This window comes from Callospermophilus lateralis, chromosome 2, assembly GCF_048772815.1.
Source record: "Callospermophilus lateralis isolate mCalLat2 chromosome 2, mCalLat2.hap1, whole genome shotgun sequence".
Classification (NCBI taxonomy): domain Eukaryota; kingdom Metazoa; phylum Chordata; class Mammalia; order Rodentia; family Sciuridae; genus Callospermophilus; species Callospermophilus lateralis.
The window spans coordinates 68,094,315-68,121,920 of record NC_135306.1 but is presented as its reverse complement, the minus strand read 5'-3'; the positions used below and the strand labels follow the sequence as shown (position 1 = coordinate 68,121,920).

Below are 27,606 nucleotides of genomic sequence, written 5' to 3'. Positions count from 1 at the left end.
AATGTCGGCTGGGGTATATAACCTAGTGGGATAGCACTTGCCTTGTATGTGAAAGGCCTTGAGTTCAATCCCAGCACCACAAGGGGGAAAAAAAAGTAAAGACTATAAATCACTGGAATCAATAGCCACAACTGAGAACAAAATATTTTATTTCTTTCAATAAAACTATAGTTTACAGTAGTATTTTACTAAATAAATTATATAATTTCTCTTTTACAAGCAATAAACTAAATCACAAATATTTCAAAGACAATGTATATACACAACATAAGGCCTTTTATAAATAGCTTGGCTTTTCTCATTTCACTAGTAAACAGTGAAAAAATATTTATAGAAGCTAGTTTTCTATAAAGTATAGGCAGACCTATTACATTGATCTTTAAATCGAACGAATTTAAACTTTCAATGACATGGGCTATGATTATAATTTTGCAAAAGAGAGCAGAATTTATATTTTATCATTTCACATGGGTAAATTTTTAAAAATATATAAGCAGATTATATATGTTGCTTATGGATAATCACTGGGTGCATGCAAAATGGAAATAATGCAAGAGTCCGTAGGAAAATAGCACTTTCAAGTCCAAAAAAGTGACTGGCAATGGTAGAGAAAGCAGCTTAAACATAGTTCATGCAGTTCTTCACAGTTGGCAAGCAACAGCAAATGACAGAATAGTGTGGTATTTCTCACATCCCATCAGCTGATCAGCCTTGGACCAAGGCTCCCCTGACATCTTGCAAACGTCTCAGTCCAGTTGATTTTAACTCCATGTGTAATGGGGCTCAGCCAAGTTCCTTTGGAGAATTCTGGAGCGAAGAAACTTCTCTCCAACAACTGTATTCGGGTCTCGTCCATGTGCTTGGGTGGTTACCATTGTCACTTACTGGCGGTGGGGGAGTATGGAGAGAAAGAAAGCAGATATGAGACTTAGTTTTGACATCAATTTATAATTGGAAATACAAGCTCACAATTTCTCCCAAGAACTTGTGCTTGGAAAATGTGCAGGTAGAAATAGAGTGCTTTAGGCTTGGGATTCTTCTGCAATGCTCAGCAGAGCATATGCTTCTCTGGTGGACAACACCATGTTAATTACTCCAGGGTTTATCAAGATCAAGTTCCAATCACATCACAGCACAAAGCTAGGGACTTGGAAGATAGCAATACTAAGACAGGGTCCCACACTCCCAATACACAGGGCTTAGGGGAAGTGCTGTGGTAGATTAGATGAGAAGCCAAACAGAACAACCCAACAACTCAAAACAGTCTTGAACTCAAGAATGCTAAGCTCATTTCCAAACAATATCCCTGAAGCTGGGCCGTGAACAAACATGTAACCTAAAATAGTCAACCATTTAAAACCAGCGCCAGCCAGCTCAACCAGTAGCAGTTGTACCATGATTCACTGGTGAATTGGTACTATTTTCAGCCTGTAAGGACATTTCTTGTCAAATGTATTCACTTCCTAGCTTGCAGCCATGTGACATGATATAAGTGACCTATACTTTGAGCCTTATTTGTTTCATCTGTAAAATAGGAGTAACTAACTCTGTAGGGTAGATGGGAAAGATAAAAATTTCTTTTTTTCTATTTTAGAGATGGGATCTCAAGTGATCTTCTTGTCTCAGCTTCCCAAGGAGCTGGGAACTATAGGTGTGTATCAATATACTCAACAAGGTAAACTTTTCTGTGGGGAAAATAAAGTATATATACACATAATACACACACATACACACACACAAACACACTCACATAAATATAACAAAATTCAGGGCTAGGGTGAAGTTCAGTGATCAAGTGTATAATTGGCATGCAGGAGGCCCTGGGTTCAACCCCCATCCACACCACCACCAAGGAACCACTTCCTCCCTGAAATTAGCACAGTGTTAGGTATATGCTAGCCCCTTCTCCTCCACATGAACTGTGGTAAAGACCGTGGAACTGGAATCCCAAAGATTGTACAGCCTAGTACCCTTAACTAGTGACTGAAAACACTTCAATAAAAAGTTTAAAATGACTGAAAATTATTAGGAAAGAAATTATGTCCAATAAAATAATTCTTTTTAGCAATCAATATTTCATCATGTAATTTGAGCCTACTGTGAGTTGTAATTTTTATTAACTTACCATTTTGTTTTATGGTTGGCTTGCTCCCTCCTCGGAATCAAAGTGGCTTGTTTAAATGCATAGCACCCATCCAAGGTGAGAAAGGTCTTTACCAAGGTTTCATTCCTTGGCTCACTCACCTCCATGTGTTAACTCTTCTCTTGACACCCCCTGTTACGGACTGGATACAAAGGTCCCTGAAAGCTCATGTGTGAGACACGCAGGAATGTTCAGAAGCAATAGGAGTGGATTATAATAGCTATAACCTAATCAATGTATTAGTCCATTTGATGGGTTAATAATTTGAATTAGCTAATGAATGGTAACTATAGGCAGGTAGAGTGTGGCTAAAGGAAATGGGTCACCGGGGGTATGCCTTTAGGGTTGATATGTTGTCCCTGGCAAGTGAGGCTTTCCCAGTGCTTCCTGGTTGTCCTGAACTGAGCACCTTTCCTTTGCTGTGCCCTTCTCCATGATGCTCTGCCTCAGTGGCCCAGAGCCATGGAGTAGGCCAGCTATGGACTGGACTTCTGAAACTGTGAACCGAAATAAACTTTTCCTCCTTTAAATTGTTTTTCTTGGGAATATTGGTTACAGCAATGTGAAGCTGACTAAAACACCTGCCCTGGCCAACTCTACCTACTGTTCTGAAAATATAGATCTTATGATCTGGAATGTGGTGTAAGGAAATCTTAGGGCAGAGTTGAAATGGAAGGCAGGACTTCTCACCAGTCAGATTGGCCAAGATGAAGGGCACTGAACAGTCTCACCAAGTGCCCATGAGCCTCCATATTTTCACCCTTATGGGTGATTATTCTGTTTTATTTTGTTTTTGTGCTAGGGAAGCTAGGTAAGCATTCTATCATCAAGCCATGCCCCTTAGTTCCTGTTATTCCTGTGATGCTGGGGGCAGTCCCAGAGTCTCTGACATTGTAGGCAAGTGTTCTGCCACTGAGCTGCATCCCCAGACCCCGAGAGTTGTTTTTTTTAAAAAAATATTTTCTTTAGTTGTTAATGGGCCTTTATTTTATTTATTTATATGTGGTGCTGAGAATTGAACCCCGTGCCTCACACATGCTAGGCAAGCGCTCTATCACTGAGCCACAACCCCAGACCCTGGTGTTGCTTTTTAACTAAACTATTTTAGGTCACCTGCAGCCCATGAAAGCAGGATCTTTCCCTATGACCAGGGTGTCCTCATTATGTTTTCAAGTTGGAATTCTTTGCCAAGATGTTGCCGAGAAAAGCGTCAATTTTCCTTCCAGCTATTGTAAGCACTAGACCCCGTATTTTGTTTTCTTAGACCAAGTCCATTTCCACCAGCAATTCCTGAGTTCTGCTTTTTCTCAGTCCTACTCTGTATCCTTTTTATTTTCTATTGTCAATATTCTTTAGGCCAAAGTGCCTCTGTCACCATGAGACCCCATCAACTCATCGTGTCCCACTCTACCTCATTTTAGTCTAAACACACAACGTGAGCATAGATCTGTGTCAAAGCTTCCCAAGGCCTTACTCCAACATTATCTCCTTGGCTCTGGGGTCCCCTCTATCTTTGGGTTCACCTGATTGCTTTCTAAGAGATCCCTGAATTTCAAACACAAAAGTTACCACTATTGCTTTAGGAAGTTTAAACTCATTTTTTAAAAATAAGGACCTATACTTACATTTTATTATATTCTTATCTATCCCTGTATGGGGTGATACTTCACCTGGCAAGTCACTTGGAAAAAGCAAACTAGGGATTTCTCCTTGTATTTGATTCCAATAGCAGCAGGAATCTAAAACTTGCCATTGTCTCAGGAGGCCCAATGAATGCATCCGCTACTGCTGTAGAAATCAGGTAATGGCAATACAAACAGAACCAAATCACTCCTTTATGGGACTTTATAGCTAGAAAGAAACTAGAAGCAACCAAATATCCTACCTTTGCATCTCAATAAATATTTAGTTTCAGAATCAGAAGTGAAGAGTCTCTTTTCCAAGGACCAGGGACTAAGGAATTCACTTAAGAAGCCCCCCCCACCGGGCAGAAGGCAGGACTTTTGCTATCCCTGAAGGATCCCTACAATTAAACACAGCTATTTTGTGTCTGACATGCTAGAATGGGGGTGTAGTGGGGGTGTGGAGTACCAGGACTTGGGTCAAACTGCAGGGCTCTATTTGAGCTCCTTAACCAACAGCAGGCAGATGACTAGTACGACAAGAACTGAGAGAGAAGTTGACATTTGTCTCTCTTGTCTTGGGGGATGGATTTCAGATTATGGCCTCTCATTTCAAAATGGTTAGTGCAGGAGCAATATTTTAACACAGTTCCCTGCCTGATTAATTTGTTTTCCAAAGACCAGAGAGAAGCCAGAGGGCATCAAAGATTTATGAGGGCTGACAATTCTATGGGGGACTTTCTAGCACGAGAAACTCCCGCTGATTGTGAATTGGAGCAGCTCTCTGATCATCTCATGTGTTACAAGCTCTGAATGGCACAGAATCCCCTCTGACCCCTGCTTCTGCTGCAACATGTGGGGCATGAACATGGTGCTAGTTTCATTGGGAAAGGAGCACCACCTCAGGACGAGGCCACTGGTACCTCTCTCTCTGCTGCAGGGAAGGAGGCACCGGGTACCTAAGGCCACAGCCACCTCCAAGAGTGGGAGTTAGGAGCTGACCCATGGAGCCTTTTCCTTGCTAGCACTTTTTGTTACAAAAGCACACAGAAACCATGATGGGTTAACCTTGGTCCCCCTAAAATTCCTGTGTTGATGTCCTAACGGCCAATACCTCAGAATGAGACTGTATTTGGAGACAGGGTCTTATAGAGGTAGTCAGCACTAGCAGATGCATTCATTGGACCTCCTGCGACAATGGCAAGTTTTAGATTCCTGTTGCTATTGGAATCCGGAATAAGGTCACGGATTAGGCTCTAATTTATTATGACTGGTGTCTTTTTGCGGATGGACATTTGGATACTGACATATATAGAGGGCACATGGTGTGACTAGACACAGGGAAAAGGCCATCTACAAGCGAGAGAGGGGGCGGGCGGGCCTGGGACAAATTCTGCCCTTACATCTCTCAGAGGGAACCAGCCCTGCTGACACTTGACCTAGAACTGTCAGCCTCCAGAACTGTGAGGAAATAAATTTCTGTTGTTTAAGCCACTTAGTCTGTGGCATGCTGTTAACAGCAGCCCTTGCAAACTAACACAGTTGCCACCACTGAGATTTACAAAGTTGTTTTCTAAGGCTGAGGCAGGAAGATCGCAAGTTCAAAGCCAGCCTCAGCAACTTAGTGAGGCCCTAAGCAACTTAGTGAGACCCTGTCTTAAAATAAAAAAATAAAAAGGGGCTGGGGATGTGGCTCAGTGGTCAGGTTCCCTTGGGTTCAATCCATGGTACCCCCCTTCCCCCCAAAAAAAGTTTTTTTAATTAAAAAAAATCCATATTTGCATTTCATTATGTTTAATTCTATCTCCTCTTGGGAGTTACTTCAAAGACCACAATACCTGGGAGTTCAGCGACTGTAAGTGAGAATTTGTAAAAGATTGAAAGTGAAGAAAAGACTTTTTCCACTGTATATTTGTTGATGTTTTGGTCAAGTTGCTGCCTAAGCAGAAGCAGCGTTTTCTGTGTTGAATCTTCAAACTGCCAAGGGTTCCTTTCAAAGAGACTTGAGTGAAATCAGCCTTGATGGATGAGAAGGGCATGCTTGGATCTGAGGAAGATTAGTACCTTCACTCTTACACCGCACTGTGATTGTAGCCTCCAGTCTGACTTGAAAGGTGGTGGATGCTGGGCCTGTCAGAGTGAGCTGCCTTTGACATCTGAAGAACATGCCCCCCTCCGAACTTGCACACACAGCACTGAAAGGCTACGATAAAGTACATGAAGTGGAAACAGTCCACGGAGCAGCACACTCGCTCTTAATTAGTTTTCAATTCAAGGCCCTTAACCTCGCCTTATCCCCCTTGCTCAGAGCTGCCTTTCTATCAGTAGGTGGCGGCAGAGGCTCTGCTGACAGAAGGAACTCACTTGCAAGCCCAGTGTTCAACCTGTGTTTAGGACCCACGTAGGGTTCACCTGAGTTTTGCTTCTAGATCAGAGGAAACGTGCATCTGATTGCAACAGTCTCAGGAAAGTGAGCCTAGGGGAGTGACACAGCTCTTCTCTCTACATCAGCAGAGAAGGGATACAGATGCTCAGAGCTGAAGGATCCTGAGAACAAGCTCAGTGGGTCTCAGCCCTGGGGCGTAGAGAACATCTGAAAACACCCATGCGTTGGCCCACCCCTAGGGATTTCATTCCTAATCCACATGCCCAACAAACAACTGGGTCTGTTAATACAAGTCACATTTTGACAACATTTTGTGAGGAATCCAAAATGATTTGGAAACATCTTCCCAACCTCACAGCAACGTAACCAACGCAGACGGGACGTGAATGAGCAAATGGGGCCACTGGTGCAGGAGCAGCTTGCAGGTCCCTTAGTCAGGCCGTGCAGTGGGCTGAAAAGCAACCCTCCCCCAATTCTTGTCTTCCTTGGACCTCAGAACATGGCCTTATTTGGAAATAGGGTCTTTGCGGTTATAAGTCATTCAGATAAGGTCCCACTGGATAATGGTGGGCCCTAATCCAATGACACATGTCCTTATGAAAAGGACAGAGGCATGGAAACCCAGGAAAGAAGCTGTGTGAACACGGGAGCAGAGATGGCCGCAGTATTGGTCAAAGAATGCCGAGGAACATGTGAACCATCGGAAGCTGGAAAACACAGCAGGGATCCTCCCCTGGAGTCTTCAGGGGAGCATGGCACTGACGACACCTTGACTTTGGAGTCCTGGCCTCTAGAACGTGAGATGGGATATGTCTGTTTGTTCAGCCTCTCAGTTTGAGGTGGTTTGATACGGGAGTCCTGGGAGGGCAACCCAGGCAGAGACAAACCAAAGAGAAGCCAGGCCCTCCATTCCTCATTCCTGAGCCCTCCTCACACCACCCACCAGGCTTGGCAAGGCCTAGGCTTTTACCAAACGAACAGTCCTTAAACATCTTCCCATCCCACCTCAGAGTCCAGCAGAGGAAATGGTATGAACCAGAACCGTCCTGTTGGTCCTGGGTGTGACTTCAACAGATTCTTCCTAAAATTCTCATTTGTTTTAAATCTGATTCCTTTTAAGTCTGCTACTTGCTCCCTGCAGGCTCAGGGCATTATGGACCACAAGTTCACCCCACTGGAGACGGCTTTTCCTCAGATACTCTTCTCCCAAGGGTTGGAGAAGCTTCCATGACAAGGAAGAAAACGGAAGTGGAAATCAGAAGGGAAAGCAACAGGGAGAGTGCAGAGGGATTGGGGAAGTGTTGAGAGAGGCCAGTTTTAGGAGGCAAATAAAGAAAAATGTCAGGGTAACCCTGTGTGTCCAAGGAGACTCAGGTGAACCAAGAGCAGAACTAGCTTTGAATAAGGGGAAAATCCAGCTGGCCTGCGAGGCCACCATTCACTGTGCAGCTAGGACATAACAGAAAAACCCAGCCATAGCAGCCCTGCATACTGTCATTCAATTGCTAACCACGGGCCTAATTGAACAGAAAAGCCAGTGGGCCTTTATAACTCCAACTCCAGTACTCTAAGCTAATCCTTAGACAGCAGTTTAATGTTGTTAAAAAAAAAAATTCCTACAGTGCTCCCCTAATCCGGACTGACAGGTTGCCTCATTAAAACTGAAGCCTGTGTCACTCTTATTTCAACTAGGAGCAACCAGGAGGTGCTGTAGGGCTCAGGCAGTGACACCCATTTTTTTCAGCTCTTTACATGCCTTAGAGACGTTATTTGGCCAATAACTTAAGGAGTCAAGCATTTCTGGAAATAAACAAAGGGCCCTATTTTACCTTTTCTGAAATCTCTCAGTTTCTCAACAATGTGGTCTTGTGGGGGAAAATGAATGACATCTAGTTCCATGCCTTCCAAGCTGAGGTGCTGTTGGCTTTTTCTCTTTCCTATTCTGCTCTCACTAAAATCTACCCAAACCCTGAGCTGCATCTTTGGTTGGTGGGGACTCCAGCTTTCTTCCGAGAAGCAATAGAATTGCCACTGTTTCAAATAAACACCCCTGGCAGCAGCCAACACTGGCTCAGACTAGGAATGATTAAAGAGACCCTCTATTTCACGTGTAAGCCATTAACCACAACGCCCAGGGATTCAAATCCAGAAAGGCGGTTTCTCTTGCCAAAAAGTTCCACTGATTTTCTGAGACCCCTGTGACCTAAATTTAAAGCGTTTTTCTTCTCTTCTCAGGCTTTTCCCATACATAACAGTATGATAAGCTGTTAATTCAATCATTTTCACTTCTCTGCCACCCTTCCTCCCATGATCAAAGAGTATTATTAACCACACTAAAAACACATTAAATAATCAAGCTGTCTAAGAGCTGCCCGTCAGAGCACTAATCTCCAATACTGGTGTGGCTAAAAACTAGCTTAACTGTTTCTCTTCCTTCACCCACAGCTATTTTTGCACTTCAAACAGCCATTTTGCAGATGCACTTATGCAGATGAAAGTACATGTTATTGAGAGGATGCTAATGTGGAAAGTGTCAAAGGAACAGGGCACAACTTAGGCACTGAGTAAAAGAAGCAAGAAAGGCACTGTTGTGTGGCAGCCATCTTTCACACTTCTACATTATTAAAAATGCAGTCCTATTATCTCCTCCTCCATCCATTGCCGGTGGGTCAGGAAAGGACGCTGTCTCCCACTCCATTTCCAGCAGGAATGACATTTGCTGGTTGTTCCTTTTCCCATTCACACCAAATTGCATTCTACATCAGGCAAAGAAGTCCCTTCAGGAACTGAAATAACAGCTATGGTGACAGTATCCATCCATGCTTCAGAAGATCCGGGACTATTCAAAAGTGGAATCTCACTCTATTATGAAGATTGCATGATTGCCCATTTTAAATCAATACAGCCTGCTCATCTCTGTTGTATTCTTTTAAATACCCTAATCTGTGCCATCAACTCAGCATTCATGGGAAAACACATCATTGGTCACTGGACAAAGTCATCTTTAAGACACCTCCTTCGATTTGAATATTTGCAAATGAATCTGAAAGCCGGAAACTCTACAGTGTGAAGGTGAATGACCTTTTGAAAGCAGAGCAGGTTGCTAGGTAGACAGAAACTGAAGTAAATGCATTAGTAAGGATGATGGAACAATTCGTGGCCTTTGAAGGTCACCTATCCTTTTAAATTTCCTGTCAAATCACAGGAAAAAGCAGGCTAGCTGCCCTAACTCACATGCACGTGATGTGTGGGTGGATCCTTAAAAAGAAATTTCACATGTTATCTGATGTGCACAAATCATTTCAGTTTAAATCTGCATATTTTAAGGGGATATTAGTATTATTCATTAGTGTGTAAATAAAAGCAGTAGGGATTAGGTTACAACTGCTAATAGAAAAATGCTATGAGCAGTTGTATCTTCAGGGGGAGAAATATTCCAAGAGAAATCTGACTACATTTGGTGACAACACTGAACGGCATGTCACTTGAGAAGCCTCCAACTGCCCTTCAAGTAAAGATGGCTAGGATCCAGAGCTTTCAAATTAGGTCAGGAAGAAAGGAGAGAGAAATGCATAGGCAAGAATGGTTTTCCTCTTTTTTGCTTTTCTTTTACAGCAGTTTTTCATAATGTAGAAGCAAATGAAAACACTGAAGGGAGGGTAATGGCTGAGGCCTTTCAGATCTGGAAGAGGAGGCAAAATAAAACAATAAAAATTTCCAGCATGAACATACATCCTGGCAGTATAAGTTAATGGTGCAGAATGTTCTAGATGCTCTGCCCTAAAGTTTAAGTTTAAATACTGTGAAGGTTTCTGGCAGAGGAGGTGATGAAACAGCAGAATTTGGAGAAACAACTGTGGCTTCTTTGGAAAACTTTATTTCTGCAACTTTTTGTAAGTCAGAATGAGTCACAGCCTGTCAGAGCTGGCTGGGGTCTCAGAGATGATTTAAAAATCCATTTTATAGATGAGAAAACTGATGCCCAAAGAGGGTGACTAATTCAAGATCAATAATTAATGAGAAGCAGAGACAGGCATAGGCTCCAGGGACTTATTTCTCTATCGTTAAAGTCTCACTTGGTTTTGTAGAAGCTAAAAACAAAACAAAACAAAAAAAAAACCCTAAAAAAACTAGAAAAACTGTGTGGGGGTCATGAGGTCAAACTTGTTTCCTAAGAACACAAATATTATTTGCCTTTTCATTCTTGTGTGTGTTTAATAGTGTTTCCAGAAGCAAAATGATGTGTCATATTTCAAAGATTGATGTAGAAATAGATAAGAGAATCCAATTTCTTTTATTAACCTAGACATTAGGATTTACAAAAATGTAAAATGTTGCTACTCTTTTCATGAAATTTATTTTTATATCAGAAAATATAGTTCCATTTACAAAAATGTTATTTAAATTAACAAAATATTTTAAGTGAGCTAATAAGTATTTTTAAAATTTTCTGTTTTAATTTTGACGATATAACCCACATACACAAAAGCTCTTTGGGATTCTCAATAATTGTTAAGAATGTACTGGGGTCTTGAGGTCAAAGCAGTTCTCCATTAAAAAATAACCAGATAATTTTTTTTTTTTTTTTTTTTTTTGGTACTGGGGATTGAACTCAGGGGCACTCAACAACTCAGCCACATTCCCAGCCCTATTTTGAATTTTATTTATAGACAGGGTCTCACTGAGTTGCTTAGCAAGCCTTGCTGTTGCTGAAGCTGGCTTTAAACTTGAGATCTATCTTGCCTCAGGCTCCAGAGCTGCTGGGATTATAGGCATGCACCACCATGCCCAGCTTTAAAATGGAATTTTTTTTAAGGTGCTGAGGATTGAATCTAGGACCTCACAAATAAATGCTAGGCAAGTGTTCTACCACTTAGCTATACCCCCAGCCCTAAAAATAAAATTTTATTAAAAATTTTCTTAATACCCCGCGCCCCCCCACCCCACCCCCAGCTTTTTGCATCCATCTCTCACCTTCATCAGGAAGGAGCACAAGTCCAATGAGATGGAAGTTTGAATTGCATTAGTCGTCAATAACAATGAAATGGTCCCATATGGGGTTCAAGTTTAGGCCAGAGAGATCATGGGCTAGATTTGAGTTTTGATTATAATTTACCCGTTCTGGGGCTGGGGTGGTGGCTCAGTGGTAGAGCGCTCGCCTAGCAAGCATGAGGCACTGGGTTCGATCCTCAGCACCATATAAAAGCAAACTATTGTATCCACCTAAAACTAAAGATACATAAATAAATAAATATTAAAAAAAAATTACCAGTTCTGAGAACTGCTCAAATTAATCTTCAGTTTCCTTACACATATGAATGAAGGCAAATATAACAACTATCTTTGTGGATGAGCTAATACAAGACAAGGACTGATATTGTGCATGCTGCATGGTATGTACTGAGTTTGGCCATTCATATTATTATTATTCAAACTCCTGTGCCCTTCCAACAATGCAAAAGTGTTTCCCTTTCACATTCCATATTGAAATTTAAAAAGTCAAGTTTTATTAATCCAAATTTATCTATCTTTATTCCTCTATATTTTTCTTGTCATATTACTTTGTCTGATCTCTGCAAGTCTAATTGGTGAACTATAGGGCAGCATAATTCCTAATCCAGGCAGCACAGCACAGCAATTATCAGTGGGTTAATTGCTTTGGGTTAAATCCTACTGGTTTGAATCCCTCTTATTGATTCCTCTGTTTGCATATCCTGGGGCAAATTGGGTACTTTCTGTGTGCCTCAATTTCCTTGCCTATAAATGGAGCTAGTATCCTTAGAGGGTTGGTGTGAGAATTAAATGAGCTATATAAAAACTAAATTATACACACACACACACACACACATACAGACACAGATACACACACTCACACATACGTATATATTTTAGGACAGTGTAGGAAATGTATGAAAATACTCAAAAAAAAAAAAAAAAGAAAATACTCAAAAATGCTTCATAGCTTTTTGCTATTAGCTACAAAACAGAATTAGGCTACAGTTTTTTACAGCTTAGCAAGAAACATTTCTACTGCCCATTACCTTCTGCACAGCTTGCCTGTTTTCCTTCACTTCCGAATCACAATCAGCTGTGCTTGGAAGAATGATAGATGATCACGCCAGCCAGCAAGCCACCACCGTCTCCTTCAGTTGTAAACTCCTTTATTTCTAACTGGTCCTCAAGAGCTTGCAATAGGACCAAATGAATACTCAGGTTTTCCCCTGTGGCTTCCAAGGCAAGCATTTCCTTTTTTGAAATGCTTAGCTTTTCAGTGTCAAAGAATTAAAGATACATGAGATAGTTGTGAAGTAAGACACTACTAAAACCAAATAAATGGCAGTATTCTTAGGAATGAAATGGATAATACCAAGGAGGAAAAAGCAAAATGATTAATAAGACAACCTTCCTACCAAAGGAACAAGAGATCACAGATAAGCACCTGGCAGTAGCCAAGCCACTGACCACCCTGTGCTTTTACACTCCATTTAGAAGCCTGGTAGCTTTCAGCTGGTGCAAGCCTTGTTTTTGTAAAGACATGTGAAAGTGGCCCGAAGCTTTGGCTCATGAAGATGAGATTTCCCCTGGCTTATTTCTGAAATGTTTTTCTGATTTCTACTTTTAGATGGACTGAGTTTAGCAAGAGATCAAAACAAACAAAATAAAAATCAAAAACAACCTTCTCAAAACAAACAAAAATCCAACCAACCAAAAATAACAACAAGCAACAACAACAACACAACAAAACCAAAAACAAATCCAAAAACCAAACAAACAACAAAAACCCCCTTGCTTTCCTGTGATTTAATTTCCTATTTTCCTGAGTGGGTGGCTTAGGGGACCAAATATGCTGTAAGAATTGTGTGATATTCTATAACTTACTTTTTTAAAAGCAGTAATGGAGGAGCATGGCTTGGTGGGAAAATAATCTATTTATGCAGCAAGAAATATATTTAGAAGTTATGAAAAAAATTCTTCCTAGTCAGGTGCAGTGGTACATGTCTATAATCCTAGCTAGTGGGGAGGCTGAGGCAGGAGGATCCCAAGTTTGAGGTCAGCTGGGTAACTCAGTGAGGCCATGTTTCAAAATAAAATAAAAGGGGTTGGAGACGCAGCTCAGTGTAAGAGTGCCCCTGGGTTCAATTCCCAGTACTTTAAGAAGGGAAAAAAATTCTTTCACAGTGGTTGTTGGAGGAGCTGCTATTTTATATAGGGTGTTTAAAGAAAGCCTTTGGAGAAGGAGATGTTTGGGTTGAGACATGAAGGAAATGAGGGAATAAGCATGAATTGACTTTGGGAAAGTGTAGACAGAATAGCAAATGCAAAGATCCTAAGGCAGAAATATGCTTGGCTTGGTGGAGGAACATCAAGGAGGCCAGCATAATTGAAATAGCAACAGTAAGAAAGGCAGAGGCCCAGAAGGAGGGGTCCCAAAGGCAGGGGAGGCCAGACCATGTAGGGCCTTAAGGACTTTGGGTTTTACTTCAGGAGCACTGGGAAGCCACTAGAGGACTGTGGGCTCAAAAATAACACCCTAGGTGTCAGATGTTCTACAGAGCACACTTGAGAAAATTCAGTGCCAGACTGAGATATGGAGAGACATAAGATTCAGCCTCCAGGGCCCCTGGGGGGTGTGGAGATGCCACATACATCAGGTGGTACCGATTCCCAGTGTGAGCTGGTAAACCAGGTATGGCGAGGAGCAATGGCTCGAGTTTAGGAAAACATAAGAAAACAGAAAATTCCAATCAACTTTCCCTGTTGCATGTGATCTTGCACAGGTGCATGAGCACGTGGAGAATGGGCGTGAGATGTATTTGGCAGGGAAAAATCCTTAGTCTTCTCAGTGTCATGCACCAGGGTATCCTTCTCACATCATCTAACAATACAATTAGGGTTACACAGACAATCCTACAGGCACTAAAGGAGGTCCCCACACGAGAGTGGTCATGTTCCTCAAAGCAGCCTGTGACGCAGGCAGGGTGGGCATTATTTCTCTCCCCTGGCATTAAGGGCACACAGTCACAGCTAAGCTCTATCCACTTCACACAAGCTGGTTGGTGGCGACTCTATTGGGCCAGTGCTGAATTCTGGTTCCTCCCATGACCTAGTTCTGTGCCTCCCAGCTTACTAACCTATCCAAGGAGGCAATACCAAAGTGAAGAAGAATTAAACACAGAAGGGTGCTATTGAGCCAAAGAAAGGCATGACTTCCTTGGGGATCATCCCAAGGAGCCCTATTTGCCTGGACCTAAGGGGATTTGTCCTCTTGTTATATGTGGTGATTTAATATTACCCTAGATATCTTTTGTGTAATGTTCTATATGAACTGTAGGAAATACAGCTTGTGAAAAGACACATCCTTTATAGAAGGCGGGGTGCCATTGTTTCTTTCAAAACCCAAGCATGCCTGGTTTCGTAGAACCTATTCTTGTAGCAGCCATGGCCTGGATCCATCTGTCAACAAGAAGGGGAGGGGAAGGAACTAAAAAAAATGACTTACTAAATAGACATCAAGCACGGAGGCATTATCGTCCTGCATTTCCAGAGCATTGGGCTCGGCAGTCAAATAGATGGTCCCCTCTTCTAAGGTAAAGGTCGAACTGGAAGGTAACCCTTTGCTGGAAAAACAAAGACAAAAGGTGAGCACATGACTTCCACAGCAAAACCCAGACACCTCCAAAGTCGTGGCTAAGAGGTGGGTGGCTTTGGAGGGGGTGAAGCAGATTTTGATAGCTATACCTGGAGATAAAAAAGATTTTTTAAAATATATATATTTTTAGTTGTAGATAGATACAATAACTTTACCTGATTGATTTATTCTTATGTGGTGCTGAGGATAGAATCCCGTGCTTCCACGTGCTAGACAGGTGCTCTACTACTGAGCCACAACCCAGCCCTAAAAATTTGTTTTTTTGCTAGCAGAGCGTTCTCTCTACATCAGCACAGGAGACTCTTCGTGGCATTTTTGAGAAGTGGTGTGTGCCTGTTGAGTGGTGGGATGCTGTGACCCCAGTGGCTCCTTGGTTGGTTTTCCGAGTTTAGTTCTCCTCTCAAGGACCCACGCCTTGCTAGTTGACACAATTTAACACCTTGTGAGCAGGCTTTCTCTCTTTTCCCTTCCTCCCTCTTGCTTTCCTTCTTTTTCTCTCTTTTACTGTTGTTTCTTTTCCTTTTTGGCTTAACGGGTTTGATTACATCAGGGATTGTCAGATTTCTGTACGCATCAGAATCCTGTGGAGAGCTGGAGTTTCGTGAGCTCTTTCCCCAGTTTCTGATTCAGAAAGCCTGCACAGAGCCTCTGCCTTTTCATTTCTGACAGGCTTCCAGGTGATGCTCACGGACCACACTTGGAATAACGACTTACATAAACACAGAGCATTGTGTGATGTGCTTTGTGAGCAGAGCCTCTGTGGATTAGTAACCATCAAAGCAATATGCAGGGAGACAGTTATGGATGAGAAACCACCTCTTTTGTTGTGATATGATCGCCAGCGTTAACTGTTGAAGGAACTGATCCACTTGGGTAGTATTTAAGTTGGAAATTAATTTAGGAGTTCTGATAAACAACCTCTCATTAAAATAGAAGTTATTTTTGATCTGTGGTTTTGCCATGGGAACATTTTTCAAGAACAAAACATCTTAAAAAATAATAGGGGAAGAGGGAGATACTGGTGCTTGGGAAGATGGAGGAGGGCCTGGTCTTTGGATGCTGGGAAGGAACTCTAGCAGTGGGCCCCTGGTCTGCCGAGCTGAGGGCAGGGTGTGGAAGGTGGCCTTCTCCTCTCTCCTCCTGTGTCACTACATGTCATGTTCCCTTCAGGGCTCAGAGAGGAGTTTTTCTGAAAACTCCCCATCTAAAACCAGCCTCTGAGATTCTTGTCTAAGCTACACGGAGAGGAGACCACTGAGAACAATGTAGTCTTTCTGTCCTTCCCTCGTCTGGGAACCGTGCATAATTCTATCTTTGTACATATTTACCTGTTAATTAAAGATATCTGAAGTATTTTCAAATGTTGACCATTGCAATAATTAAAAAAAAACTTTTTGGAAGAATTCTGTAGATATTAATAAATAATGTTCATTTGTAATTTTTCCTGATCATAAAAGACATAATAAGAAAATTGTAGGGAGCTGGGGGCAGAGCTCAGTGGTAGAGCATCAGCCTGGCAGTCACAAGGACCCAGGTTTGATCCCAGCCTTTCAGCAGTGCCAAAAAGAAAGGGGAGGGGAGTGGGAATTGCCAATACACAGACTACTAGGAGGAGGCAAGGTGGGTGGGGGATCTTCTATAGGTCTTCCATTGGGTGATATTAGGGAACGTGGAAATTAAGGTCTTAGAACTAAGTCACTTTTGGCTGGATGCATTTTCTCTCAAATTCTGTACAGTTGGAAAAAAAAAAATCTTCTCGCTCTCCAAAAACCTAAGATGGGTTATATAATGTGGGAAACAGAGTCTGTTTCAGCGGACCTTCCAAAGTGGAGGGAATGTGGCTTCTTTCCTTGGAGATGTTGACTTCAGAGTGTAAATCCTCAGATTTCCTGGGTGAAGGAAACCATCAGCTCCCAGCGCTGCTGCGTTAAGAGGCACCGGGTGGCAATTACCACTGCTTAGGTTATTTTTTGGACCAGAGATCAGGATGTGGTAATGGACATCCACTGGCTTTTGTCTTTCAACTGTGAAGATTCCATTTACTCCTTTTGTGGGTTTAAAATGTTCCTGCCTGGTTGAGCCTCGTGGGAAAGATAAATGCTTTATCTACTTACACGCCAAAGCAAGAAACAAAGCGGCCAGAAAATATGGGATGTGGGATCACTTCTCATTTTTACTTTTTTTTTTTTTTTTGCTTCATAGTTCATATAATTAAAAAAAAACCTCTAATGCCTTCAGGGTTATTTACTTAGTTATTTTTCTAAAGATGTTGATGGACTTTTATTTTATTCATTTATTTATATGTGGTGCTGAGAATCGACCCCAGTGCCTCACACATGCTAGGCAAGTGCTCTACCACTGAGCCACAACCCCAGCCCCATATTATTTATTTAAAAGAAACACTCTCTAATGCCTTCTGAGTTATTTGTAAACATATAATTTATTTGATGAGGTTCAAAAAGTAAGTTTTCCCTACCTGAGTTTTTACTTATTTCCCTCCTAAGATGATCAAGTTTCATATATATACAAAACCAAGAATATTTTGGAAGTTCTTTTTATTTTTAAATTCTTCCTTATTTTTTAATTTAAATTAAAACTCACTTGAACTTTTATTGATTTTTTTTATACTTTTGGTGTTGGGGATTGGACCCAGGGCCTCCTTCCTGCTAAGCACATGCTCTATCACTGAGTTCTATCCTCAGTCCCTTAATTTTTGTGGTACAGGGATTGAACCCAGGGGTGCTTTACAACTGAGCTACATCCCAGTCCTTTCAATTTTTTTTTTTTTTTTAATTTTGAGACTGGGTCTTGCTGAGTTGCTGAGATTGGCTTTGAACTTGCAATCCTCCTGCCTCAGCCTTCTGAGCTGCTAGAATTACAGGCTTGCGCCACTGCCCCTGGTCCTTAACCTCTTATTTTGACTGAATTTTGAAGTCAAGGAAAAGGGGCAAGAATACTTCAAAGAATTCCAAGATACATTTCACTTGGGTTCCCCAATTGATGATGTCATTTGGTTTCATTCACTTTATCACTCTTTCTCTATATGTACATGAATGTTTTTTTTCTGAGCCATTTGAGGTTAATAAATTGGACACAAGGAATCTCTCAGCACCAATTCCATCAGTGTGGATTTTCTGAGAACAAAATCCTTTCATATAACATGATATAATTATAAAAATCATGAAATAGACTGATATATGATCTTATCTATAGTTCATATTCAAATTCTGTCAAAATTTTATCTTTAAAAATGACCCTACATGCATATAGTGTAAAATATACCAAAGTCATCCTGTCTTCTTATGATCCAGAATTCTCCCCAGAGGCAAACCCACAAACCCACTTTGTAAATGTTTTTCAATCCAATATTAATCTTTTATTTTTAGATACTGTGAGTAAACCATAGGCATTGGTTAAGATAAAATTAAAATATGAAAAAATCAGCCTTTAGGGTTTAATGGGCAGGTGCACTTATTAGTTATTCTAGTTAAAATATATTATGATTATAGAAAAAAGAAATTCCAGATTTCCTCAGTTTCAAATGGCCAAAATTTGATAAAATGAAACAGACCATATATTTAAAAAAAAAAACTTTGTCGTTTACGTTATTTTCCATATGTGTTAGTTTTCTATCTTAGTAAATAGAATATTTTGTTTTGTTTTTGAGATAAGATCTAGCTGTGTTATCCACAATCTTCCAGCAATCTTCCTGCCCAAGCCTCCCAAGTAGCTGGAATTATAGGTATGCACCACTATGCCTGCCTTAGTAAGGAGAATATTTTGAGCATCATTAAATTTGGAGGACAAAACTGAGGCTCACAGGGGTTTCAATCTAGACTATATAAAGGACAATTATAATTCCATAAAAAGGCAAACAATCACATAAAAAAACAGGAAAAGGACCTTAACAGACATGAATCCAAAGAAGATATACAAATGGCCAATAAGCACATGAAAAGATGTTCAATATCATTAGTCATTAGAAAATGTAAATCAAAACTACAATGAGAGGATCTCTAGGATGGTTATAAAAAAAAAGTCAGGCAATTATGTGTTGGAGGGGAGGTGGAGAAAGTGGAGCCCTCATATGTTGCTGATAGGAGGGCAGAATGCTACTTTGGAAAGCTATTTGGTGGGTCCTCAAAACCATGTGACCTAGCTATTCCACTCCTAGGTATATCTCCAAGAAAATGAAAGTACATGTTCACAAAAATCTTGTATATGAAGTTTGTAGTAGCATTATTCATAACAGCCAAAAAATGGTAATGACATAAATGTCCACTAACTGATGAATGAATAAATAATTCATACAATGGAATATTATTTGACAACAAAAGAATGAAGTACTGATACCTGTATCATGGGTGGGCCCTGAGAATATTATGCTAAGTGGAAGGAACCGGGCATAAAAAATTCACATATAATATGATTTGATTCAAAACATTCAAAATAGGCAAATCTATACAAATAGATCAGATTAATGTTTGCCAGGTACAGAGGCAGGAGAGGAAGAGACTGACTGCTAATGAGTGTTGGATTTCTCTTTGGGGTGTTGAAAGTATCCTAAAATTAGATTTTTGAAGGTAGGTCTACAACTCTCTGAGTACACAAAATACCTCTGAACTGTATATTTTGTTTGGATGAATTTTATGTATGTTTAAAACAAAACAAATAAATAAAGAAGCTAATGAAGCACCTAAAGTTCATAATTCTAAACTTGATCTCCCCAAATATGGTATTGTAATTACCTGGAAATTTCATGCACTATGTATTTTAGGTCATGCATATTTTATTTTATTTATTATTTTTTTAAAGAGAATTTAACCTTTATTTATTTTTATTTATTTATTTTTATGTGGTGCTGAGAATCAAACCCAGTGTCTCACACATGCTCAGCAAGCGCTCTACCACTGAGCTACAACCCCAGCCCCAGGTCATGCATATTTATAACTTAATTGTTTTGAATAAATCCTTGATTTATTCACTGGTTACCTGAAGACATTTTGTTTTTCACAATAGAGGGAAAAAAATTATAGTCAACCTGATAAAAATCAGAGAGTTGATTTCTGAGATTTTAAGCCCTGAATTGAAAAGATTATGAGGGCAGCCTGCAGAAGCTTGGGAAACCATCTAGAATGTCCCACGGCCAGTGGTGGTGTAGCACAGAGCACAGGCCAGAGGACGGAGGATGTCTAGCCCAGAGGTTGCACCCCAATGCCCCATAGACCCAGTGTGGCTGGGAGAAGTGTATTTTGAAGAAGAGGGTTTTTTTTTTTTTTTTTTTGTTTTTAGTTTGAATTATTTCCAAGTTAAGAAACAGGAAATTCCCACAAAAACATAGCTTTTTTGAGAAACCAAGAACTGCCACTCTGAGCCCACATTCCTGATAGAAATGAGATTGTGGCCGTCTCCTTTAAACGGGCATGTCCTCTGCATGACTCCAGGGCTCCCAATCACCATCTTGCATCATACCCAGCCCATCCCATGTCCCACTGTATCATCTCTTTTTGTTTTTTTCCAGGCCAACATCTCTACTTTGAAGATGAGGCCTGGAGATGAGGGAGAAGCACTGACCTGCCTAAGGTTTTATGGTAGCTGAACAGAGTCAAGCTCTGAATTCTGTTTTCCAATTACCCACCTGTTCTATGTTCATCTCTGCTGAAATTTTGGAAATCTGCCATTGCAGAAACCAAGGTGGCTCAGGCAAATGTGCCTAGGAGCTTGCAAAGGAATCATCACTTAATACCAGGAAAAACCAATAGGGTATGTGATGCTTGATGTGAGCTGTGGAAACCTTGCCATCTTGGGATAGAGTAATAATAAAGTGAGAGGCTTGAGGAAAATAAGTAGGCAAAATATACTTTACAAAGCAACATATTTTTTTAAAAAATGGACATCAAATTTAACAAATTCAATAGCACTATTTAAGTTCCTAGTAGTTTAATATTTCAACCAAATTACCTATATGAAAGAACTTGATAAAATACACAGCACTATATAAATAATTAGGCATTGTAATAGTAACATATAATTAAATGCATTCCGAATAATCTGACTTATGGTCTTGGCAATTAGTGAAAGCTATATAACCAATTAAGTAATTTTTATATTTGTTATCCTTGTTAGGCAGTAGATACGCATGTGATCAGAGTATATTTTACTTCCCTGAAAATCTTAGATACGATCTACCCCCCGAAAAAGGATGACGGGACATTTTAGGGAAACTAAAACCTGAACTCGTATGGGTGGAGCATGGGCCTTGGAATCAGTTGGGCTTGGCTTTGAATTCTGGTGTTTGCACTTAGTTGTACGTGATATTGCGTAAGTTTCTCAACCCCTGGGAGCTCCAGTTTGCCATATGTAAAATAAGGATAGTAATACCAAACAAGTAAGGGGGGTGGTGTGGCGTGACTAGTGATACAGTAAGACACGAAAATTGAGTAAGCAGCCATCCATGTCCTAGGACAGAGCAGACATCAATAACCAAGAAGTCTACCTCACAGACTGAAAGGAGATAGGAAGTTAGAGGCAGAGGCTTATTTCAAACAGCAAGCTCTCCTCTCCTCAAGGTTTTAGGAGTGAGTATCTGGCTTGCTCCATGGGACACATAACCAGCCCTCTGCATGGTCCAATGGAAGCCCGTTTGCTGCGTTGGGACACAGCCCCACTCACCCACCGTTCTAATCCCCATGTTCTGACTGCCAACTCTCACCTTGGCCTTTCTGACCTCTGTAAGGTTGGAGGTGGAGTTTGCTAAGGGTTGCAAAACCGGTTTTTGACCACTTCCTTCAACAGTGTGACAGACTTACAGTTCCTTTTGTTTTGGGCCTCAGCTGAAAATGAGACTAAAAATATTTCATTTTAACATTTGTATGCTATTTTTAGCAATAAGAGATTAGTAAAGCTTTCCTTATGCAAATTATTGAAGATAAGGTACAAGGGATAGCACCCAGGGTCTACCACTGGGCTACATCCCTAGTCCTTTTTATATATATATATATTTTAAATTTTGAGAAAGGGTCTCACTAAATTGCTAAGACTGACCTCTAACTTGTGATCCTCCTGTCTCAGCCTCCTAAGTTGCTGGGATTGCAGGTGTATGCAACTGACTAAAGGTGCATCTTTCTAAAGAGAAAATACTTCACATAGGACATGAAGTGTTATCTTAGCTCAAGAACCTAAATACTGTATGCACAATACAGTATTGCTACTTAAAACAATATATAATGCAATTATTAAAAGAGTAAAGGGTCAATGTAAGAAGAAACCATCAAGCCTACAGCCTAAATAAATGCATCCATAGTCCACAGCAATTTCATCCAAGCCTTGAAGATGGTCTAAGTAGAAAAGGTAAAATATAGTATAAAAGAATTTTGACTTCAGTGTCTGTGCCAATTAACTGAATACTTATTTCTCTTCAGTTCTGATATTGGGGAATATTCTTGTGATTGCCCTGTATTTATTGTTGATTACCTGACCACAAGCCTATGATTTCTCTGTATGTGAGTTTCTCAGGTTCTGTTTTAGGGGTTACTTACAAGTCAGGGCATCTCTCTTGGGAGAAATACTCTGAAAACCCAGGGGTGAGGTCAGAGCGTTGTTATTCCTTGTACTTTCGTCTTGGGAAGATTCATTTCTGGAAGTGACATTATGTGACTGGGTTGAAGAGTCTGGCTGCCTGCCTGGATTCTGCACCATCAAGTTGGGTCACAATTCCTTCCATTTAGACTGTCTGAGGACTAATTATGTCTAATTTGCAACAAGGCATACAGGAAACTGTTAATCTACTCAATTCTTTTCTTGAAAAAGCACAGAAACTGCCAATGCCCTTCTGCTATTCTGTGATCCCATATTTCCAGAAGTTGCAAACTTCTCATAGGTGAGAGGGGTGTAGGAAGAGGAACTTTCCATTTTCGCTGTCCCTTAGGGAGCAGACATTTAAGGTGCTCTGATGACAAACAGACTATCCCTTACAAAGCCATCTTTCTCTTACCAGCAACATCAATTTGGCTTCCTTGCACAGCATTAACTTGGATGGACTGCTGAAACAGCCATCGATAATTTTATAGCCTGGAACACTCTGATTGCTGTTTGCAGACCCAATGAGTGTTTTATAGCTAATTCTCATGGGAAAATGTGTTCAGGGAAAATATTTTACTATTCATAGTTTTAATCTTTTTTAAAAATACCTTTATTCTATTTATTCATTTGTATGTGGTACTGAGGATTGAACCCAGGGCCTCACATGTGCTAGGCAAGCACTCTACTGTTGAGTAATCGCCCCAGCTCTAATTTTTATCTTTTAAAAGTTATCCTCTCAGTGCCTCAAAAATATTTTTTTATAATCAAAGAAATAGCATCATAATTTATCATGTGATACAGATAACTTAAGATGAAAAGTCATCCTGCTCCTGCCACCTGCTTCCAGTCAAGGAGTAGAAGTGGCTCCTTTCTAGATTTCTCTTTTCAGCTCTTCTGGTATCTTTCAATGAATCAGGGAATAAAAGACATGGTCGAGCCAGGTACGGTGGCACACATCTGTAATCCCAGCAGCTTGGGAGGCCGAGACAGGAGGATCCCAAGTTCAAAGCCAGTCTCAGCAACTTAGTGAGACCCTAAGCAATTCAGCAATAACCTATCTCTAAATAAAATACAAAAAGGGCTGGGGATGTGACTCAGTGGTTAAGTGCCCCTGAGTTCAGTCCCTAGTAACAAACAACAACAACAACAAAAAAAGACATCCTTGACCTAAGGCAGCATCTATTGATTGACTAGGAAAGTCATGTACCCTCTCCTAGTTGCATATCCTCCCAAATTTTGCTACTTATATTTTATCTATTTTGTAACTATGAATAACCTACATAACAACCCTCCTCACTCCATCAACCAACACCATATATCCTCTAACGTCCCTCATTATTTCATCTTTGTTCCTGCTTTCTCCTCTCACTTTATGTTAGACATGTTAAAAAAAAAACAAAAAACTTTTCTCTCTACTTTTATTTTGTCATGGCTGCTAATATTTATTTATATGTAGTTGTGATCAAATTTTTCTTGCTTTGTCCACGAGTTGGCTCTGATACATAGAGTTAATATTATTATGACTATGTAAATACTGTTTACAGTCTGGACGATGGTGAGTTAGGGTTACTTTTTCCTCACTGGGCTCAAAGACATGATTGCTGGCTGGGCCATGCCAAGAAAAATGTTCCCAACATCAAGGTTAAATGGAGTCTGTTTTTCTTTTTTCCTACTTTTGCTTAAACTCATGCTATATCTTAGGATGCTTCATGTTGAATTTTTCTCTTTAGAAGCTAACTGCCATGAGGGGAAAAATCCAGAGTGTCTGGACTAAGCCTGAGGCTGAGACACAAGCCCTGCTTCTCCGATGATCAGTTATGATGCTGGACAAGTTGTTGCTTGGACACTGAGCTCCTGGCTCCTCTTCTGCAAATGGGAATGACAGCTCACAGGGCCATCGGAAGACCAAGTCAGCTAAGGCAAGTGAAAGAAAGAGGCCCACAGACCACAGTGTTCTTCTGTACTAATGAAGGGAAATATCACCGTGGCTTTTACCTCTGGGACTCTACTTGTGCCCATGGGGCTTTGGTGAGGTCTGCTTACATAGACGGATTTATCCTAAGTTCTTGGAAAGAATTCCTTTTTCGCTGGTCTGTTACCGGAACATTCACCAACAACATGTGAACAGGAAAGCTCTCGTTGCACAGAAAACCCACAAACACAGCCTGGTCTCACTTAATGGCTGCAAATACTTGTTCAGTCCTAGAGCCACACTCTGCTTATGGGCAAGCTGGTTCCAGCATGACTTGGGCACAGAATGATGGTCAAATCAATACCTGTGCCCTGCTCCTTTGAAAGCTGCCTTCTGGTTGGGGCAAGGTGTTGGTAGAAGTTGCCAGAGCGTGTGGCAATCCCCAAGCACTGGCACTACAGCTCCCATTTGCAGCACGGACCGGGTCAGCTTGCAGAAAACCTCACGCCCCTGTCAGGATAGAGCACCTCTAATACGCTGAGCTCACTGGCTGAGAGTGTGGGCAAGTCTACAGGGCGTCCCAACGCAGAGGAGTGGGAAGCCGTTGACTGTGGTTAATACCCAGACTGCAGAGCGGCCCACCTTCCTAATCTCCCCTGCCAACAGGGGGTTTGCAGAGAGCTCAGCTTGTTTCTGCCTTTTCTCTTTTTCAGCTACAAGCATGGCTGCTGCTCTTCCCTACTCTCCCCCTTTGGCTACTTTTCGACAAGACTGTTTCTCAGGAAGGCACACAGAGCAGTGGGCGCTCTCCTCGGTATAGACTGATGGCTGCCATGTGGGTCTTGGTCTTCACATTCCTTCCTCCCTTGTATGTGTGAACTCCAGAGGCACAAAGCCTGCTGCAGACATAGCATAAAGGGCAATATTGGAACAGACAGGCAGAGAGAGAACCACATAGTGTGTTTCCAGACGATCAGTTCCGGGGATGGGGAGCCGCAATGGCTCAGAGAACTGGCAGCAACTGCGCTCCCATCCACAGCGGCTTCAGAGGCAAGCATGGGGCCCTGCTTCCCTGGGAGAGCATGTGCATGAGTGTGGGTAGTGGCTAGAGGGAGAAACCTTTCAAAAAGGAACCCTCCTCCAAGTCCAGGGACTTTTGTCCCTCTCTCTCTCTTATTTTTCTTTCTTGCACCATACTCCAGTACAGACATACACACTCATATACAGGCATACAGACACACACGTAAAGCTGGCAGTACTGACTGTGACCTTTACACTGTGATGATTGTGTCACACCCATGATTTCATTTCCTCATCAAAGATTATCCTGTTAGGTTGGGCCTCTTACTATTTATTTTGTACATTTGGTATTAAGGCTACCTTTTCTGAACACAGGGGGCACCTGGATTTGAACCCAGGCCTGACTCTGAAGCAGCACCATGCCCTGTATAGGCTGCCTCAAGCCATCCAATCACTGCTGAGAACAGACCCTTTCCTGTGCTTCTAAGATATTCCCAGCAACAATGGTTCAGTTACAATAAGAAAGAAAAAGAAATACCATAGATCCATTCCCAAATTAAAAATGTATTACTAGAGAAACGACTTAATTATTTGACTTCATCAAAAGGAGCAGAAAGTCTAGGCACAGCGTTATTGCCTGTAATCCCAGTGACTTGGGAGGCCCCCTAAGCAACTTTTTGAGATCCTGTCTCAAAATAAAAAAATAAAAAAAAGGGCTGGAGATGTGGCTTAGTGATTAAGTGCCCCTGAGTTTAATCCCTGGTACCAAAAAAAAAAAAAAAAAAAAAAAAAAAACCAAAAAAAACCAACCAACCAACCAAACAACAACAACAACAAAAAAAAAAAAAAGCAGAAGAAGATATTAAAAAAGCAACAAAGGGAAACTTTGATACCTTCATCTCCTACCATGTACAAAAGTTAATTGGAAATGGATCAGAGACCAAATGGGAAGGTTAAAACTTTACAGAAAAACAAAGAAGAATGTCCCTATGACCTTGGGGTTATGATAAGAAAGGGGCAGAAGGAAAGTTCTCAATGGATTGGGAGAATGTTCTTCACTGTGATCCAGTAATAGTTACCTGAGTTCACACTTGCTAACATTCAAAGAACTCCTTGCTTAAGATTTCTGCCTTTTACCACACATAAATCAAATTTCAATGATGAACCATCAGCTTAACAGACACCAATTGCTTTTCTACACATGTAACTGTAAGTCATCCATTCAAATGTATAGCAGGTGCCTACTTCACTCCTGGAACTATGATAAAGCAAGTAAGTTGGTAAATAGTTCAGACACTGTCAGGTCACTAATTTAGGAAGCTTCCCTAAAAGTTGAGGCAACAACCAAAGTGTCTCTTGATGGATAAATTGTTAAAGAAGATGGGTGTGTGTCTTGCATACACACATATATACAAATATGCATACACATATATTTACATACAATGGAACATTATTCAGCCCTAAAAAAGAAGGAAGTCCTGCCAGTTGTAACAACACAGATGAATTTGAGGACATTATGCTAAGTGAAATAAGCCTGACATAGAGGGACAAATACTATGTAAGTTCACTTAGATATGGAATCTAAAAAAGTTGAACTCACAACATCTCCCCATAATGGTAGTTAGCCCGTGCTGGGTGAAAGTAGATGTGGGGAGATGTTGGTCAAAGGGTACAAAGATTCTTTTATGCAAAATAGGTAAGTTCTACAGCATGGTGACTATCGTTAATTATACCATATTGTATACTTGAGATTTATTAAGAGAGTTATCTTAAGTCTTCTCACCACATACACAAAATACCAAAACCATGTGATGTGATGGATTTGTTAATCAGCTTCATTATGGTAATCATTTCACAATATACACATATATCAAACTATCAATTGAGCTGGGTGCAGTGATGCATTCCTATAATCCCAGGAACACAGGAGGCTGAAGCAGGAGGACTGTAAGTTTGAGGCTAACTTTAGTAACTTAGCAAGATCCAGTCTCAAAATAAAAGAATAAAAAGAACTGGTGTACCTCAGTGGTAGAGTGTTCCTGGGTTCAAACCCCAGTATTGGAAAAAAAAATCATGTTGTATACCTAAAATACATACAATTTTATTAGTTAAACATATCTCAATAAAGTTGGAAATGCCTACCCCCAACTATCAAAATATAATTGGGGAAATGAATAATGTTAAAAATAAGTATATGATTACATATTTGATTATTATGAAAATAATAAATGCAGAAAGATTTTGACCAAAATAATACCTAAAAAAATAAAAATCCACAACAAAACCTTGATG

The 27,606-nt window shown here is 40.8% G+C and overlaps 1 protein-coding gene across 1 annotated transcript in view; it reads right to left on the bottom strand.

The window, feature by feature from the left end:
* Positions 1 to 294: 294 nt before the first annotated feature.
* Pip5k1b (phosphatidylinositol-4-phosphate 5-kinase type 1 beta) overlaps positions 295 to 27,606 on the bottom strand; it is a 285,854-nt gene continuing 258,542 nt past the window's right edge. Inside the window, exons 14-15 of the mRNA XM_076843452.2 lie at positions 14,652 to 14,769; positions 295 to 884 (exon numbers count right to left, since the gene is read on the bottom strand). Coding sequence (XP_076699567.2) covers positions 882 to 884; positions 14,652 to 14,769 — 121 coding nt within the window. The 3' untranslated portion in view covers positions 295 to 881. The remainder of the gene's footprint in view (positions 885 to 14,651; positions 14,770 to 27,606) is intronic.